Raw genomic sequence first — 16,234 nt, forward strand, 5'->3', positions numbered from 1 at the left:
ATATTTGGGTGACTTCAAAAACGAGAGTGTTACTTTGAAGACTCAAGGTTTTATGCATCCAATATTGGATACAAAAAACCTTGTTCTGAAGAATAATCTTCAGAAGCTTTCCTGTTAACTGCACTTGATTGACAAATCACAAAACCAAATGTATGTGGTCGCAGTATTATATGGATAGAAAACATTGAAATAAACTCGCTTGAATGTAATTTTCAATTCCAAGGGGAACTGGCAGATTATTTTTCAGCAACGATCATTTCTTTCCAGGTTTCCTCTCGATAACCAGCAAACGAAAAGAGTTGCGCGCGTGTATGTGTGTGTGTGGCGGCTGCTTCTATGTCTTCCCGAGGAACCGTATTTCGATGCTGATACTCTCTTGGTCACCTTCTCTTCTCCTTCTGATCGATCGGCTTTTCTGCGCTCCCTCACAGTTAAAACAAACTGATTGCATTTCAGGTCAGGTCAAGCCAGGTAATGAATACCTCGATCCCTCGCCGTTCAGCTCGTTCAGTAACGATGTTGTCTTGTCGATGTCCTCAGGCGTCGTGCACAAATTACGTAACGCAAAAATCCGGATTTTGAACCTCCCCCCCCCTTTCGTAACGCAATTTCCTATCTCTAATAAACAGAAAGTAACGCAACATCTAACCCCTCCCCCCTTATCGCGTTACGTGATTTGTGCACGACGCCTCACGAAAAATGAATGGGTTTCACCACCAGAATATCATTTCAGTATGCTTTTCGTGCGTGATTGAATCGAGAGAAGGTGTGGTTTACGATGGCAATTTGGAAGGCAAACTAGAGGAGAATGAACTCTCTGAGTATGAAAATTTCGGCGACTGAGCAATAGAGCAATCGATTGAAAATTATATAATTTTGGCGATACGAAACATTTTCCGTTTTTCATGTTATGCATCCATTATTGGATACGAAAATATCCTACTGATGGGAAAGAATAATCTTCAGAAGCTTCCCAGCTAATTACACTTGATTGAAAAATTACGAAATCAAATGTATTTGGTCGCTGTGTTCGCCATATAATTAGAAAACATTAAAATAAACTCTTTCGCATGGATGTATTCTTCAATTCCCAGGGAACTGGCAGATGATTTTTCAGCAACGATTAGATCTTTCCGGAATTTTCTCGATGCTGTATGGCATCCAAACGAAAATTCTCGTTTCAGTTTGGCCTGCAAAAAACTTTTCTGAACTCTAATCCATCAAATTTGGAGCCCTGAAAAGGGCCGTTGATTATATGCTAAGCTAATATAGCACCCTCTCCTTGGATTCGACGGGCCAGCTCAATGTCCTTGGGCATGATGTGACGCGTTTTACGTGGATACCACACAAATTTGTATCTTCGAATAAGCCTCCTGCAGCGTCATAACCGCGGAACTTCGGAAGCGCAAGTCGGTTTTGAGTTCCTGAGCAATTCCACGATCCAAAAGCTGCAAAGGTAGCTTGCGGATCAGCAATTCGGTCGACTTCCGATAGCGATAAATTTCACGCAAAGTTCCCGGTCGATAGCGATGTGGCTTCTTCACCTATCCTGCGGCTGGTGCGCTTATTCGAGCTGCTTTCGTGTGCCTTACCACTGAAAGACTAACCTGCTATCTGCTTGGTCCCAAACAAACGAGTCGTCACGGTGCGAGAGTAGAGTAAGAAATGAACGAAAGCAAAGGAAGCGTCATTTTATAACCTGTTTTCGAAGCTATCATTAAGCTATTGAAACAATTTTCCGACTCAATAAATAGCAATCATATAACTCTTGGACATTTTATCTTTTGTATGAAATGATTATCACTGTTCCGTTGATCCGAAGCAGAATGAATCACGCTTAAATAAGGAATGGATTTTTTCTTGGAATTTACTCAGCAAAAATAATGCCCTTTCCCAACACTTAAAAACGACAAACGGTAAACAGTTTCATCAAAGTGATTTCTTCGATATGGGGATATATTCACTACATGTTTTTGTATTCTTGTATTTCATATTCTTCATTATGCAATCCATATCCATGGCACCTATCGGTATCGAATTATCATCGACACCACGATTTTCGCTAAATGCTCCTTTCAGTTCGGCCTGTAAAAAACTTTTCTGAACTCTAATCCATTAAATTTGGAGCCCTGAAAAGGGCTGTTGATTATATGCTAAGCTAATATAGCACGCTCTCCTCGGATACGATGGGCCAGCTGGATGTCCTTGGGCATGATGTGACGCGTTTTGCATGGATAGCACACAAATTGGTATGCTTTCGTGGTGCCTTACCACCGAAGGGCTAACGAGCTATCTGCTTAGTCCCGATGAAACGAGTCCTCACGGTGCGAGAGTAGAGTAAGAAATGAACGAAAGCAAGGGAAGTGTCATTTTATAAAACATAAAAGAATCGAATGTAAACCCCACCCTCTTTATTATATAAGCTTACTGTATACTCACGAATATAATAAGGGTGGGATTTAGATTCTATACTTTTATGGTTTATAAAATGACGCTTCCTTTGTTTTCGTTCATTTATTACTCTACTCTCGCACCATGAGGACTCGAGCTCGTTAGTCTTTCGCAGACAGCTCGTTAGTCATTCGGTGGTAAGGCACACGAAGTCAGCTCGGATAAGCGCACCAGTAGCAGGATAGGTGGAGAAGCCACATCGCTATCGACCGGGAACTTTGCGTGAAATTCATCGCTATCAGAAGTCGACCGAATTGCTGATCCGCAGCTACCTTTGCAGCATTTGGATCGTGGAATTGCTCAGGACTTCAAAACCGACTTGCGCTTCCAAAGTTCCGCGGCTATGACGCTGCAGGAGGCTTATTCGAAGATACCAATTTGTGTGCTATCCATGCAAACCGCGTCACATCATGCCCAAGGACATCCAGCTGGCCCATCGTATCCGAGGAGAGCGTGCTATATTAGCTTAGCATATAATCAACAGCCCTTTTCAGGGCTCCAAATTTGATGGATTAGAGTACAGAAAAGTTTTTTACAGGCCGAACTGAAAGAGGCATTTAGCGAAAATCGTGGTTTCGATAATAATTCGTTACCGATAGGTGCCATGGATATGGATTTCTTAATGAAGAATATGAAATACATGACATGATGTAGTGAATATATCCGAAGAAATCACTTTGGTGAAACTGCATTATAAAATTATTTGTGTACGAATGCCGCAATCGATAGTCGACTCTAATTTGCGCTGGGTAATTTCCTCGGAGGACTCGATTCCTGCTTTGAACATTAATAATCTCTTTCTGGCAAAACGATGTGGTATGAATCACATTATTTGAATGATAGAATGAAGAAGTTTTTTGCCAATTTCCTTCAACCTCCAAACGTATCTTTCTCCCGTTTGTCGTTTTCGCGTTCGCTAATCCTTTCTCACAACACCCATTTCTCGGTTGAGAAATTGTTGAGTAAACATTGTTTGCCAGTGCGCGTAGAGCGGGAATTCCTAAAGATTCATTGCACCTCTAATAAATTGCCGAAAGACGTGGTCTTACGTTGATCGCACTTGATTGAAAAAATCCAAAACGAAATGTATTTGGGCGCAGCATAATATGAGTAGAAATCAAATAATCGCTCGAAAATGACTTGATTTTCGCGATGTGAAACATTTTCCGTTTTTCATGTTATGCATCCAATATTGGATACGAAAATTTCCACTGATGGGGAAAAAAAATATTCAGAAGCTTTCCTGTTAATTGCGATTGATTGAAAAATAACAAAACCAAATGTATTTGGTTGCAGTGTTATATGGATAGAAAACATTAAAATAAACTCTTTCGCATGAATGTATTTTTCAATTCCCAGGGGAACTGGCAGATTATTTTTCAGCAACGATGATAGCAACGAGAATTCCGCGCGTGTATGTGTGTGTGTGTGTGTGTGTGGTGGCTGCTCCGATGTTTCAAGCGGAACCGTGGCATCACTCTCCTCCTGATGGATTCCCTTTTGGCCTTAGGTGCACAAACAGGCTCTTGGTGACACCGTTCATCAGCGTTCTCATGATAAACGAAATTAGCTTCACAACAACAGCGACAACATGCTCCAATCGCTGTTCAATCATAACTGAGTGGGTTTACGAGCGGCGCTCGCTTATATACCGATTGGTGATTTCAATAGCCTGTTTTGAAAGCAATTTTAAGACTATTGAAACAAGTTTTTGGATGAAAAAGTAACAAGTATCTGACGCGTAGACATTTTATCTTTCAAATGAAGTGTTTATCATACCATTTCGTTCAGTTGTTTAAGAGCTATTAACGCTCAAAATCTCGGTCTCCAGCGTTACGCTTTCGTTCTCGAAACTTTGGTTTTACACCCCGGTATAGAAATGAAAGACGTAGTCCTACGTCAAAAATCCTAAAAATTCTCCTACTACACGATCAAAAGTGTAGGTCCACTATATCAACAAAGAAATACTGATAATGACGGAGAACCATTCACAAATATAACAATACAGACATTGTCATTGACAATCTTTGGAAAGTACCATATCCGCTTCATCTGAGCAAAACATTCAATGCATATATTAATGTTGATCTCTGCAGATCGGTGTAGATGAATAAATACAATTCCAAAGATCCGAATAAAGGAAGGAATATGGCTATGTTTCAAATTCAGAATACCGAAGAGAATACTCCTCGATTGAATAACAATAAGCGCAATTCGATCAATTTTATAGATCGTTAAAACATTTGAATTCACTTACAATACATTAGTTATTTTTTATTCAACAACCAACATATTCACTACAAATAATTTATATGGCAGAACAACGTTTCTATTCACTATACAGTGACTCAAACTCGTAGTCGTACCCCATCATGCAAGTCTTTTTCCACTACTTTTGAAAGGCAAAAAGAAGGTTTTGAAACATTCTGTTGAGATAATGATATATACATCATTTTAAAGCTTAAGCCATCAGCTTTTGGAATATTCCACGAACATATTTTTATCTTGGTGTGTGTAGGTTAGGGTGGCAATGGATGTATGGAAAAAATCATCATCGAATTTCAAAAACCGACCATGTATAATTTGTTTATTGGCCAAAAAATGACCTGTGCAACGTTTCAGCTCAATCGGACATAATTTAGAGGTGCCTCAAATCACTCAAAGTTTTAATATTTGGCCACTCTGTTCCAAAAGGTCGATTTTCGGCCAAACATTTTTTTCAAGATGACACCAATTCTCGATTTTTCATGCATTTTTAAGTCATTTGGCATCGAAAAAATTATGTTAACTCACAAAATTACTGTAAAAACAGAAAAAACGATTTTTTATTTCTTCTCGATATTCGTGTCCACTTCATCTACACACACCACGATAACAATATGTTCATAAAAGCTGAAGTTTTAAGCTTTAAAATTATGTATATATCATTATCCTAAAATCGAAAGCTTATTTTCGATTTTTAAAAATAGGGGAACAAGATTTGCATGGCGGGGTACGACTACGAGTTTGAGTCACTGTGTGTTGATCATAGATCATAGCGATCATAGCCGAATGGTGCTCCTTCAGCAAGAACAATTCCAACCCTTACTATTGTACCATTCAGGAAACAGAAAAATTCATTCCAATTATCAATCAATTTTTGCTTGTGTTTCAGATGACTCGTGAAAATGCTATCAAATTTCTACGGGACATCCGGCTAGGGGTAGAATATTTGCAAAATACATATTCAAGTCGCCCCCTTAAACTGACCGAAAACCATGCGAAAACAACGTTGCCCGCAATAACCGATATTCCAACTACCCAACCCTCGCCGCAAACGGAAGCCGCTCCTACCGACGGTGTAGATGACCTGCATGGAAAGATAGCTCCAGAGATTCTGAAGGTAATCGAACGTTTGCCGAGTTTACTCAAGCTCAATGATCAAAACGAACCAACAGGTGAGTCGCAATCAAACATATCTTCCGTTTTTGTCTGAATTTGCCCTTCGTTGTGTTCAGAAACAACCCAGGATTACGACGATGTAGTTGGACGACTCCGATTGGCCGACTTTCTGTACGCAGAATACTCACTCGAGGAAGTGATTTATCAGCTGTCGAAGGTGATGTTCACGCAATCTCTGACTCGAGGTTCCGAACCAGCTCAACGTGCGCTACAGAAGTTGACAGCTTTTCTGGAAACCGAGGGCACACACGGTCGTATATCTCCCGTTCTACAGAGGAAGATACTAGGTGAGATAGAAACAGAATTTTTGAGAATATGAAATGTTTATGATCGGTAATTATACTTCAGATGTGCTGTTGGCTGCTTTAGCGGACACTTTGGCTGAAAATCCAGAACTTACAAATGCCGCAAGATCTGCGTTGGGAAAACACATGGATAAGGTATTTGAAGTTTCAATTAACCATTTCAATCTAAATGTTTTTGTATGACTTGTAGATAACGCAAAGACATTCTCAGGATAAATATTAACCGTGAATGGTGCCTATAAGTTAAAAAAACAATGAATATTAAACTTCAAAAGTATTATTATCGTTATTTCCAATTATAAAAAAAAAGTTATACCACATACCGAAATAGTTTTGAATTAACAGTTACCATAAAACAAATATTCTAAATTATCATAACCGGTATTAACAGCAATGGGACAACCAACAAAATCCGCAAAAAACTGAAAAAGGCTAGAATATGTACGGTACAGGACTAGTACAATTTTCCGTAGCAGGATTTGTGAAGAATATGTTATAGTGAAGGTAACGAATCGAGAAAGAACAGGGAAATAAATTTTTGATTATTTTTAACGTCAACTTTGGATAGCTTAAGGCACTTGTCAGCAATCGCTGTTAACAGTCACATGTTCCGCACCGTTGACTGAATTCAAATGAATATAAAATCAACATATTTTATGAATAGCAATGGATTTCGCATATTAATTTAAACTACCCCTAACTGTACTTATGAATCTCTATTACCATTTTGTCAGCAGCAAATGAGACTATCGGAATCTATTTACATTTATACAATAATATACCCGCGGAGATATTATAAATTGATATCCAGTGAATAAAATAAGCTATTGAACACCTCTAATGGACTTTCTTTTATTCATGTTAAGTGCGATTCAAGGGGTCTCCGTAGCCACATTGGTTGCGCGTTCGCTTAGCAAGCGATCGATCATGAGTTCAAAACTCAGGGCCCTCATTGACCATCTTTGTGTTGTTACAGAATAGCTACGTCCACGCAACCATCATCAACGATGGAGATCGATCCACGGTCGAAATAAGATCGATTCATCCATACAACTGCTCTGCTCTGCCAGACACATCGGGCTACTGTTCTATAAATAACTCAACAATGATCAATCAACTGTCTCCGCTGTCCGGTGGTCCAACTGGATAATGGAAGAACAGAAAGAATACGCTTACGCCTAAATGGCTACTGTGTGAATGTACCATATGTAATGGTATAGAAGGAATACTGGCGAATGGCAACTGTGTAATGTGCTAATTATAGATATGATAACCATGTGACATGTACACGATTAAAATTCGGCTCTGTTACAGCTAAAATGCTAATGAGCCTTAAATAAATAAATGGGATAAAAAAAAGTGCGATTCATATACAACATCCACGTCACGTTCACGTTCCGTCCCGTCACGTTGCGTCAATTATTCTTCTAAGCAGTTCTTATGCAAACATTCACATACACCGGCAACGGCAACTTCGACTTGCCGTTGCTGGTGTATGTGAATGCTTCAATAGGAATTGCATGGAAGAATAACTGGCGTAACGTGACGTGACGGAACGTGAACGTGACGTGGATGTTTTATGTGGATCGCGCTTCATGCGGGCGCTACACGATTCGTCCTACGTTTCACTCGAATGTTGGACTCAAACATTTGACTCGATGAATCGACAAATGTGCTGCTACACGGTGAAGTGAATGTTCGATTCAACGCAATCGGTCCAAATAATCGGCGAGTATTTGATCTAATGTTTATTGTTTTTATTTATCATCAAAAACGTTTGGAAACTGGATGACGATGCGAGTATTGAAATGCCGTAGCAATTGTACTGATATCGGGCTGTAAATTGAAAATACCTGATATCAACATTATTAAACTGCAATATTTTGCCAAATATTTTGAATTTTGAGAATCAATTTTATAATTCCTTCATCTACAACTTGTAAACAAACTAATCAGTCAATTATATAGCGAATTCGTTTTTAAAACTGAGTCAGTGCCAAACTGACTCTGTAATAAAAAAAACGTTTTCAGTTTCACGAATGCGGTGGTTTGTTGGTGTGCGTTATATAGTCTGATTTGTTTATATTTACGACGGCAAATGTACAGTGTCGACGTCTGGTGGTGATATTAGTGCTTGGGAGGTAAATTGTTCTCCATCAGATCAGAAGGGCCAAGTGCAGTGTAAACATATAAAAGTGAATGAAAATTTTTACTTAATATTGTTTGATTACCTAACACATGTAGTTCTGACACTCACTTAACCATTTGTCGATGCCGTACCTGTTTGTTCCACAAATAATTACTATTATAATATAAAACCATCATTAGACACAGTTTTCGTTCAATATTCTGCGATATCGGAAAAAAACTTTTATTTAATCACATAAAATAAATATTCGATACGTTAAAGTAAATTTTCATTCATAATTTTGATTTTGAAATTTATTCCACCTGAATATCCATCATTATTTTCACCTCCCAATGAAAGCACACGTAGCTTAATGCCGTCTACTCTACTCTTCAAAATCAGAATCCGAATTGGATTACGATTCCAATAATACAAAAGCAAAAGCAGCAGGATTTCCATTTTCATAGTCTTTATTTTTAGATTTTCCAAAACAATATTCGGAACTTGACAGTTCAGTATAGTTGTATTGGTGAACCCGAGTGCCAACCCGTGAAACATCTCAGTGCGAAACTAACAGCTTTCGGGGCGAACTAGTGCGACACTGAGTGCGAAACTGAGTGAATAAAATAAACGTTTTGACAGCAGTTAGTGCAGCACTGGGGTTGAAACTGAACAAAAACGAATTCGTTAATCCGCGTTGACGGCATTGAGTTTGACATTTCAAATTAGGGGGTGAAACGTAAACAAACGCAGTGAGAAAAACTATAATTTTTGTTCAAAGTTATCTTGAGATTCTATAGCTTTCTGCAAAAATGGTGAGTAAGAAAATATCATATACCATATGCATAATCTTTTTTCACCATTCGTGCAAATCGTACTTGTATTGTTCGTCCATAATTAATATTCAAAAACTAGTATGATTTGCGAATTGGAATTTCATCTCTCGTTTCGAATCAAAATTATGAATGAAAATCGATGTTTCGAGGTTTCTTCCTGAATCTGTGGTAAAAATCTTTAGTTACTTTAGTGCGATTTGAACAAAAAATAGTTCCGGAATATTTCTAATGCAATGAAAAGCTAATGAAAACCTTTAATATTTCTTTCTTAAACAGGCATCCAATGCGATAAACTCTTCGATGATGACGGTAAATTTGCAGCTTGCCGATATTTTTCAATACGTCGGAGGAGGAAGCAGGTTGATAGTCGAAGGTGAACGGGTGTTTCAAGCTAACCACTTGCTTCTTGTCGGAGTTCAAACCGTGCACGAGGACGGCTTTACCATATTTGCGACTTGTTTGAAGTCATCATCACCTAGAGCTGATCCACACAAAATTTCCATCCGCACCAGACCTTCCTTTGAAAAGTGGTCTTTTCAGTGTTCGTGCAAAGCTGGAATGGGAAAACGCAAACACATAATGGCCGTTTTAAAACATCTTCTAATGTGTTTTTTGTGATTTTCTTGAATACAAATGGCAAAAATCAATTTTTCTATTTTTAGGTTCCCCTCAGTTCCATTGCTTACAGTAACAGATTTGCAACAAAAGTGGGGTAAAATTGCAGAAAAAGTTGCTGACGATATGTACAAGACAACACCATTGACCGCATTCTGCAAAAAAATGACGAATACAAAAGATACGACTGAAGCTGCCTCGCCGGCGGGTTTGACTCACGATGAGGGTACCAACATTCTTCAGCTTTTCGTGAAAGGTTTGCTTCCAATTTATTGATCGATTTTTTAAAATAAAATTTTAATTATTAATTATTAGGATTCCCTGAAAGCGGTCTGGCATACGAAAAGAAAGGACGAGAAATGAAAAATATTGACAAAAATGATGAATCTGATGTTCTGAATACACTTCTCGATATAGATGTGCAAAGTCATTCTACAGAATCCATTGATTCGTTAATTTCTATTGAAGAAAATATGACTTGCAGTCTACTTAAATCCTTCCTGAGAAGATCGTTTCATCCTGATAACTTCACGATGATCGATCGTGAAATAATGGAATTTATAGGTCCGTTAGAAAAGGATCTGCAACTTCATTTCGAAATTAATGTGAAAGTATCGGAATACGAGTCTTTGAAAATATGTACAAGAACTATAGAACAAAGAGTATTATCGCAATGGAAAAAAGAACGAAGCCGGCGCATCACTTCATCCAGTGCATACTCTGTGTATACATACTACACAAATCAACCCGACAAGAACAAAAATTGGAAAAGTAAAATCCTGAGTATGGTGACACCGAAACATCTTTCAACACCAGCAATCGTACATGGGATCCGATGCGAATCAAAAGCCATAACAGCATATGAGCGAGACTACAGAAAAAACGTTTGGAGTTGTGGTTTCGTAATACCCCCACATATTTCATGGCTGGGATGTTCTCCTGACGGAATTGTTATAAACGAAGGGAGAATAATAGAAATTAAGTGTCCAAAAGAAAGGGAAAATAAATCATTGAGTGATTTAATTGATTTTCTTCCCTATTTTACAAGATTAAATGTTTTGAAAAAAAATCATCAATATTACGCACAGTTGCAACTAACTATGTTCATAACAAAATGTAGAATAGCAGATTTTATAATCTATTCAGAATATGATGATAAATGCTATGTTCAGGAAGTTCAATTCGATCCAGATTATGTTAGAACGATGGTAGCAGTGCTGAAGGAGGTTTATTTTAATGTTTTTTTTTTAAATATCTATATTCGTCTGTTTAATATATGTATTCTAAAGTATTATTAATAAAAAATTCTAATTCTAAAATCGTTCGTTTGACAGAATTGGCTTCGAAATATTGACAATTCCACAGGCAATGTATATTAAATCATCCAATATAGGAAGAAAACGTGTATCGATTTTGTTGTTGAATATTTCGAAAATTTTTATGCGTTGTATAGCTCGTTCCACATGTACTCTTGACGCGGCTATAGAAACATTTACACGAGCATCCATTGTACTCAGCTGATATCGAGGAGCCGTTAGAAATGGTGGTAGCACAAGCTTCACTCCGAGGGCTTTACATTCAGTATCTATGCTGGAACCTTTATCGGTCATCACTGCTTCACCAATTTTAAATTTTTCGAGCAATTTTTCCGCAGTAACTATTTGCTTATCCGAAGCCTTCCCGCCATATCCATGACTTATATAGCATATTGTTCCTCCTGTACTTCGCAGTCTCACGTCCTTTATAATGCGAATATGCGTTGATCCTGCAGTGGAGACATTTTGGTTTTTTAATTGGCATTTCAGTGCAATCGAGTACAGCGATAACGTCAGTATAATATGGTCGGAAATAGTGTGGCATATTGCGATTAACTTCTTCTTGTGTTGGCCATGGTACTAATGGAGTGCACATCATCTTCAACAATGGAACTGTCCGGTAAAACACCTGAGAAATAGTCTGGTAATGTACGTTAAACAGAGCACTCATGCAAGAGAACGATATATTCGTTTTCATTTTCACAAACACTACAAGCACTTCCTCTTCTACAGGAACGGTAGAGTGCGTTTGCTTCTTATACGCGGCCAACGAACATAAGCCCTCAACGATGGTATCCAACATTTTGAGGGAAGCTAACCCTGTCCAGGAGTTCAACTCCGAATCGGTTTTAAAGTGGACAGACATAGTTCTACGACGACCGATAAAAAGTTTATCCAAATCAAGCGTGTCCACCTGAACAGCTGCTTCCACAAAGTCCGGTGATGTAATAACAGCTGCTTGCACAAAGTCCGGTGATGTAATAACAGCTGCTTGCTCAAAGTCCGGTGCTGTAATAATGTCTATTGCGTCCTCAGTATCATCACAGATCGACATTTGGCTGTCCTCCATATAATGATTCAGATCTGGTTTAAATTCATTCCACCTGGCTGCTCGTTCTGCGCGATTTTTAGCTGCTATTTCTCTCACTGTGTTACAAATTGGTTTAGGTAAGTTGATGTCTGGTATGGCTGTTCTTTTTAAAATCATCCGTTCAGTAAGCCTTCTCGCAGCTAGAATAAAATATTAGACATTAGTATTTTAGAATGCAACAGAAAAACACTACTTACTAGGAACAACAAAGTTTGTAATGCTAAAATGTAAGCTGCAAGCTTTCGACGACGGAGATGGCTCATAATTCAGTCGCAATTTTGTCAACCAAACCTTATACCGTTTTCTATCCGCCTTCGGGGGAAAGTTGTGGAATGAATATCCTTGGCCATTCCGTGTACGACATCCAGGAACTATACAAACCACTTTACTAGAATGCGGTGTTATAGATTGAATCCCGATATTTTCTTCACAAGGCTCGTTGCAAGGTTCACTTTGCTTCCACTCGGCCATTTTCTCCACGAAGCACTGCACTGCAAATGAATTGTATCGTAATGTTTTTCGCTTTATTATTAAAGACAATGAATTGACAGAACTGTTTAATATAACAGCACTTCATTTCTTTTCAAGTTTCATTCATAATTTTATTAAAGAAATTACCCTAAAATCTCAGTCCTCCAGATGCGCCTATTTTTTCTGCCTCCTACAAACGCTGAATGAGGCCAGAATATTCGTTATTCACCGTAATATGCTGTTTGAAAGCTGTTTAAAGATTCCTAAAACCAGCAGACGACACAATCAAAGAATTACAATGAGTAATCACTGTATCAAATTTGTATATTTTCGATGGCGGTTTGTTTATGTTTTGCCCCCTAATGAGAAGCCAACACCTGCCAACACTAGGAGGCACTACCGTCGCACTGTCAACGCGAATAGTCTGATTTGTTTATATTTGCGACGACAAATGTACAGTGTCGACGTCTGGTGGCAATATTAGTGCTTGGGGGGGGGGGGGGGGTAAATTATTCTCTATCAGATCAGAAGGGCCAAGTGCAGTGTAAAAATATAAAAGTTTGAATGAAAATTTTTACTTCATATTGTTTGATTACCTAACCTAACACATGTAGTTCTGACACTCACTTAACCATTTGTCGATGCCGTACCTGTTTGTTCCACAAATAATTACTATTATAATATAAAATCATCATTAGACACAGTTTTCGTTCAATATGTTTCGGTGATATCGGGAAAAAACTCTTATTTCATCACATAAAATAAATATTCGATACGTTAAAGTAAATTTTCATTCATAATTTCTATTTTGAAAGCATGTTTATTCCACCTGAATATCCATAATTATTTTCGCCTCCCAATGGAAGCACACGAAACTTAATGCCGTCTACGCGGATATATTCTTCAAAATCATAATCCGAATTGGCATACGATTCCAATAATACAAAAGCAAAAGCAGCAGGTTTTCCATCTTCATAATCTTTATTTTTAGATTTTCCAAAACAATACTCGGAACTTGACAGTTCAGTATAATTGTATTGGTGAACCCGAGTGCCAACCCGTGAATCATCTCAGTGCGAAACTAAAGGCTGATTTAGACGATGCCAGTCAGCGCTCTAGTTGAAGTATCCAGTGAATAGAGAACAGACACTCTGTTCTCTGGCTAGAGGCCAATTACTTGTTCGATACTGGTACAAGTAACTTGGACAGAGTGTCTGTTCTCTGTTCACTGGATACCTCAACTAGAGCGCTGACTGGCATCGTCTAAATCAGCCTTTAACAGCTTTCAGGGCGAGCTAGTGCGACACTGAATGCGAAACTGAGTGAATAAAAAAACGTTTTGACAGCCGTTAGTGCGGCACTGGGGTTGGAACTGAGCAAAAACGAATTCGCTAATAGATTCGTGTAGCGGTGTATCGAATGTCATCAAGTGTCGAATCAACGAATGACAAAAATCCTTTGACCCGTGCCACTCGCGTTGGAAGGTAATATTCGACGCTCGACATTGGAGGTTCGTACCTCGTCCATCGACTATACGATGCGTCGAACCATCGAGCTTCCAATATTCGGGGGTATTCGTACCATCGTGTGACGTCGGCTTTAGACATCCCTGTAAGCACCTGTGATGACCCTATTCAATGAATCGTCCTAGCATCTGGCTGCACTGCAAGCGGAGCAAAGTCAGTCTAAAATTATGGTCACGTATGTAAGCATGCACAGAAATAAAGTTAAATTTAAATGATTTATTTCCTCGCGTTATTTGCCCCTCGACACTTCCTATAAATCTACTACTGTTGGCATTTCATCGGGATCTTCAGCGAATAAATCATCAAAACTCCACAGAACCGTTTCCCTCAAAATTTTTTCCAAATCTTGCGCAGCAGACGTTAGTCCCGCTTGATAGCAATTCAAAAGTAGCCTTTTGATATCGGAATATACCGTATTGAACTGCGTCTGTTCCATCAGTTCTATTGGAAGTAATGGTATTTGGGTTTGCAGAACCGTCAAATAATTCCTATAAAATATTCGGAATTTTTCAACAGCCTGTTCGGAATTGCTGAGAAGCAACAGTATTTTGCGCCAGTGACTTAACGATTCCACCGAGTGACAGCAAAGGAATAGGATGAATGAAAATTGAATCTCCGCAAAAATTGGTTCCTCTCGACCTTGTAGAAGTCTTTCAACCGCTACTATCGCATCCATGTAATGCTGAGATATTTCGAAAGGTGTGGATCCTTTCGGGCAACGCGGTGGTAGCTCGGTAAAATTGGGAGCAGTGCCTGGAACCGATTTTAAATCTGGAAGCATATCCTCTTCTTCTATGAAATCTCGAAACCTGGAAGGGCGTCTAGCATGTTTCGTAGTAGGAGCAGCGGATGGTCCGCCTTTTGGACGATCGTCGTCAGTACAGGAAAGCAGTTCAATCGTATTTCGAACTAGACCGCAGTCTGGTGAATGCTTTATAACAGTACTTTCGGTAATATTTCCTGTCAATTGTTTCCACTTGGGTAGCCCGGTATAGTCATATGGAGCTAGATACCTTGAAAAATACAAAAATATGCTAACAACGATGCGAAACCATATATTGATGCCACGCACTTATCAAGATGACATAAGTTCAATTTGATCCTAGATTTCTCTAATTCAGCATCTCCCCGAGTTCGGCAGCGTAACTCTTCCTTTTCGTTGTCCCACTCTCGGATAACGATCTCGCCAGCTTTGAAAAAGTGTGTAAATCCAACTCTCGGTGCTGAGTCCCCGTATGGTCCTTGGGAAGCGCAATAGATTACATGCACGCCATCGGGAATCATTTTCACTCCACGGAAATTTTCTCCAACTATGAAAGTTCTTTCATCGATTCCAAACTCAGTCCCTACGGGAACACCAGCGATAATGAGAACGGCACTAGTCTCGAACAGTTTCAGAGCCACATCCGGGGACAAGTGATCCATAACATTCGCGAATTCTGGTGCATTTTGAGACATTTTACGATTTAATTATTCACGAGCTGATCAAACTTCTTAAACTTTTATCGTAGAATGTTGTTTGTTTGTTTTGATGTCCGACTTCAAAAATACACTTCTAACTGAAATTGTTCAAATACAATATTTAATCACGAAAGCGGCTACACTAAAAGCAAAAAATAGTAAATCTTACCTTTTTATTCGTGTTAAGTATTAGATTACAGTAGAACCCCGATAATCCGCGGAATTGTTTGGACAGGCTACCGCGAATAACGAAAATCGCGGATAACGCAATGAAGTAAATAAGGTTCAAAAACGAAAAAAAATCAGCATGAAAACTATGTTCTATCAATATAAAAATTATAAAATTATCCAGAAGACTTTGGCATCCTTCTTCAATTAACAATTGCCCAATATTTTTCAATTGGGTAGAATTTGGAGCAATTGGGAGGATTTTTTTTCTTTGCCATACTCACTCACATACTCACTTCTTGACTAGGCGAACCTAGCCAGAATATTTACCTACCCCCGGGCCTCTGAATGCCAAAGGGGGACTAGGCTCTGCGGAATGCACATATCTGCATGCTCCTGCCGTTTCAGTCCTGACCTCCTAGGACT

The 16,234-nt window shown here is 38.8% G+C and overlaps 4 protein-coding genes across 5 annotated transcripts in view; 2 read left to right on the top strand and 2 right to left on the bottom strand.

Annotated features, from left to right (window-relative positions):
- LOC129763547 (uncharacterized) overlaps positions 1-7,038 on the top strand; it is a 69,311-nt gene extending 62,273 nt beyond the window's left edge. The window contains exons 8-11 of the mRNA XM_055762739.1: positions 5,606-5,888; positions 5,949-6,179; positions 6,241-6,332; positions 6,388-7,038. Of these exons, the coding sequence (XP_055618714.1) occupies positions 5,606-5,888; positions 5,949-6,179; positions 6,241-6,332; positions 6,388-6,420 (639 nt within the window). The 3' untranslated portion in view covers positions 6,421-7,038. The remainder of the gene's footprint in view (positions 1-5,605; positions 5,889-5,948; positions 6,180-6,240; positions 6,333-6,387) is intronic.
- A 1,057-nt stretch (positions 7,039-8,095) lies between these two features.
- Positions 8,096-11,074, top strand: LOC129761345 (uncharacterized). The gene is made up of 4 exons (XM_055759062.1): positions 8,096-9,140; positions 9,438-10,032; positions 10,092-11,002; positions 11,066-11,074. The coding sequence occupies exons 2-4, from the start codon at positions 9,795-9,797 to the stop codon at positions 11,072-11,074; spliced, it is 1,158 nt and encodes a 385-aa protein (XP_055615037.1). The 5' UTR covers positions 8,096-9,140; positions 9,438-9,794.
- LOC129763548 (uncharacterized) lies at positions 9,727-14,303 on the bottom strand. 2 transcript variants are annotated; one of them, XM_055762742.1, is made up of 3 exons: positions 14,172-14,303; positions 12,380-12,673; positions 9,727-12,322 (listed from the first exon to the last, which is right to left on the bottom strand). In XM_055762742.1, exons 2-3 carry the CDS (start codon positions 12,651-12,653, stop codon positions 11,442-11,444), a joined length of 1,155 nt encoding a protein of 384 aa, XP_055618717.1. In that variant the 5' UTR covers positions 12,654-12,673; positions 14,172-14,303; the 3' UTR covers positions 9,727-11,441. The 2 variants fall into 2 exon arrangements, with proteins under 2 accessions (XP_055618717.1, XP_055618716.1); XM_055762741.1 differs by lacking the exon at positions 14,172-14,303 and having other exon boundaries at positions 12,380-13,685.
- On the bottom strand, positions 13,878-15,706 carry LOC129763549 (protein AAR2 homolog). Its single transcript, XM_055762743.1, has 2 exons — positions 15,252-15,706; positions 13,878-15,192 (listed from the first exon to the last, which is right to left on the bottom strand). Exons 1-2 carry the CDS (start codon positions 15,635-15,637, stop codon positions 14,430-14,432), a joined length of 1,149 nt encoding a protein of 382 aa, XP_055618718.1. The 5' UTR covers positions 15,638-15,706; the 3' UTR covers positions 13,878-14,429.
- Between the last annotated feature and the right edge of the window lie 528 nt (positions 15,707-16,234).

The sequence above is a fragment of the Toxorhynchites rutilus genome, chromosome 1, assembly GCF_029784135.1.
Source record: "Toxorhynchites rutilus septentrionalis strain SRP chromosome 1, ASM2978413v1, whole genome shotgun sequence".
In the NCBI taxonomy this organism is placed as follows: Eukaryota; Metazoa; Arthropoda; class Insecta; order Diptera; family Culicidae; genus Toxorhynchites; species Toxorhynchites rutilus.

Bases quoted from the DNA above. Each gene is read 5' to 3' on its own strand.
- LOC129761345 (XM_055759062.1), top strand. From the start codon at position 9,795: ATGGCAAAAATCAATTTTTCTATTTTTAGGTTCCCCTCAGTTCCATTG. The intron at 10,033-10,091 runs GTTTGCTTCCAA...ATTAATTATTAG, and splicing joins TCTTCAGCTTTTCGTGAAAG to GATTCCCTGAAAGCGGTCTG.
- LOC129763548 (XM_055762742.1), bottom strand. From the start codon at position 12,653: ATGGCCGAGTGGAAGCAAAGTGAACCTTGCAACGAGCCTTGTGAAGAA. The intron at 12,323-12,379 runs GTAAGTAGTGTT...ATTTTATTCTAG, and splicing joins TACAAACTTTGTTGTTCCTA to CTGCGAGAAGGCTTACTGAA.
- LOC129763549 (XM_055762743.1), bottom strand. From the start codon at position 15,637: ATGTCTCAAAATGCACCAGAATTCGCGAATGTTATGGATCACTTGTCC. The intron at 15,193-15,251 runs GTGCGTGGCATC...GTATTTTTCAAG, and splicing joins AACTTATGTCATCTTGATAA to GTATCTAGCTCCATATGACT.